Genomic DNA, 1415 nt, shown 5'->3' with positions numbered 1-1415 from the left:
ATTTTTCATCTTGCGCATTGTTGCTTCAATTTTGTCTTTTGATATTAATTGTTGTTGGATGTCTTCTCCTTCCTCAGATATATTTTCTTGTTTCTGTTCTGTGGATTGGCTTCTTATTATGTCACCGTAGAGTTCATGGAAATACCTTTCCCATTCTTTTAACGTTATTGTTTTCGTGTGGATGTATTCATTGATTGGTCTTTTGATGTTCCTTATCATATTCCAGATCTTTTTTTGTCCCCCATATAAGTCGTTTTCCATGTCTGATGAGTATTTCTCCCAGAATTGTCTCTTAATCGTTTGTATTTCCATATTTGTCCTATTCCTCACGACTTTATAATCAGCATATGTTATTGTTTGACTTCTATATTGAAGATATGCTTTCCTTTTTTCTTCCGCAAGTGATTTGATTTCGTGTGTGAACCATGGTTTCGTGTTGGGCTTTCCGTGTTCACCTTTCGTTTGCCTAATGCTTCTTCTGCAGCTGTCCTTATATTAGTACTTAATCTTTTCCATGCTAGTTCTACGGTATCATCTTTCAAGATCTTGTTTTCATTTATTGCCTTCCTTAGTCTCTGCTGGTAGAGGTATTTTGTGGTATCATCGCTAAGGCTTTCTATGTTCAGCTTTTCTGTCACTTTCGGTTTGTTCTGGGTTTTCCTTTGTACGCAGTTCCGCATTATGGTTAGCACCATATGGTGGTTGGTCCCTGTGTTTACTGAGGTTAATGTTCTGACATCTAATATTTTTGAGGGATGAATATTTCTGTTTATAATAATGTAGTCTATAATCGATTTATGTCCTCTTGTGTTCTCGAACGTATACTTGTGCTGTTGTTTATGGGGATAAAACGTGTTGTTAATGCGTAGTTCATTATGTGCACAGAATTGTATGAGTTGTTCTCCATTGCTGTTGAGTGTTTCTTCGTTAAACCGATTCTTAATTTCACTAATAACCTCGTTACCAATCCTTCCATTAAAATCCTCCAGTATCATAATTTCGTCTTGCTTCGGTATCTTATCCATGGTGATCTGCAGTTCATCATAGAATGAGTCTGTTTCTTCTTGACTTTTACTCGTATCAGGAGCATACACGCTTAATATATGGGTTTTGGTTGTTTCTGTAAATTTAAACGTTGATTGTAGCAGTCTGTAGCTTATATACTTTATGTCTATTATGTTTTTGTCGTATTTCTCCTGCACTAATAGGCCTACTCCCGATGCTGCTCTTTTATCTTTTGGTTTCCCATTATATATCAATGTATACTCCGCGATTCTAAAGTTGCCAGCTCATTTCTTTTTCGTCTCAGACAAGGCACATATGTCTATTTTATGTTTCTTAAGCTCTATTATGGTTTCTTAGTCTTTGTTAGCAATTGATGTAACATTCCAGGTGGCTATTCGCAATTGTTGTCG

General features: G+C 36.1%; 1 protein-coding gene across 1 annotated transcript; it reads right to left on the bottom strand.

The window, feature by feature from the left end:
* Positions 1-350: 350 nt before the first annotated feature.
* On the bottom strand, positions 351-1025 carry LOC130451976 (craniofacial development protein 2-like). The gene has a single exon (XM_056791332.1). It carries the CDS (start codon positions 1023-1025, stop codon positions 351-353), a length of 675 nt encoding a protein of 224 aa, XP_056647310.1.
* Positions 1026-1415: the final 390 nt, after the last annotated feature.

The sequence above is a fragment of the Diorhabda sublineata genome, chromosome Y, assembly GCF_026230105.1.
Source record: "Diorhabda sublineata isolate icDioSubl1.1 chromosome Y, icDioSubl1.1, whole genome shotgun sequence".
In the NCBI taxonomy this organism is placed as follows: Eukaryota; Metazoa; Arthropoda; class Insecta; order Coleoptera; family Chrysomelidae; genus Diorhabda; species Diorhabda sublineata.
This window is presented reverse-complemented; position numbering and strand designations above follow the sequence as displayed.

Bases quoted from the DNA above. Each gene is read 5' to 3' on its own strand.
- LOC130451976 (XM_056791332.1), bottom strand. From the start codon at position 1,025: ATGGATAAGATACCGAAGCAAGACGAAATTATGATACTGGAGGATTTT.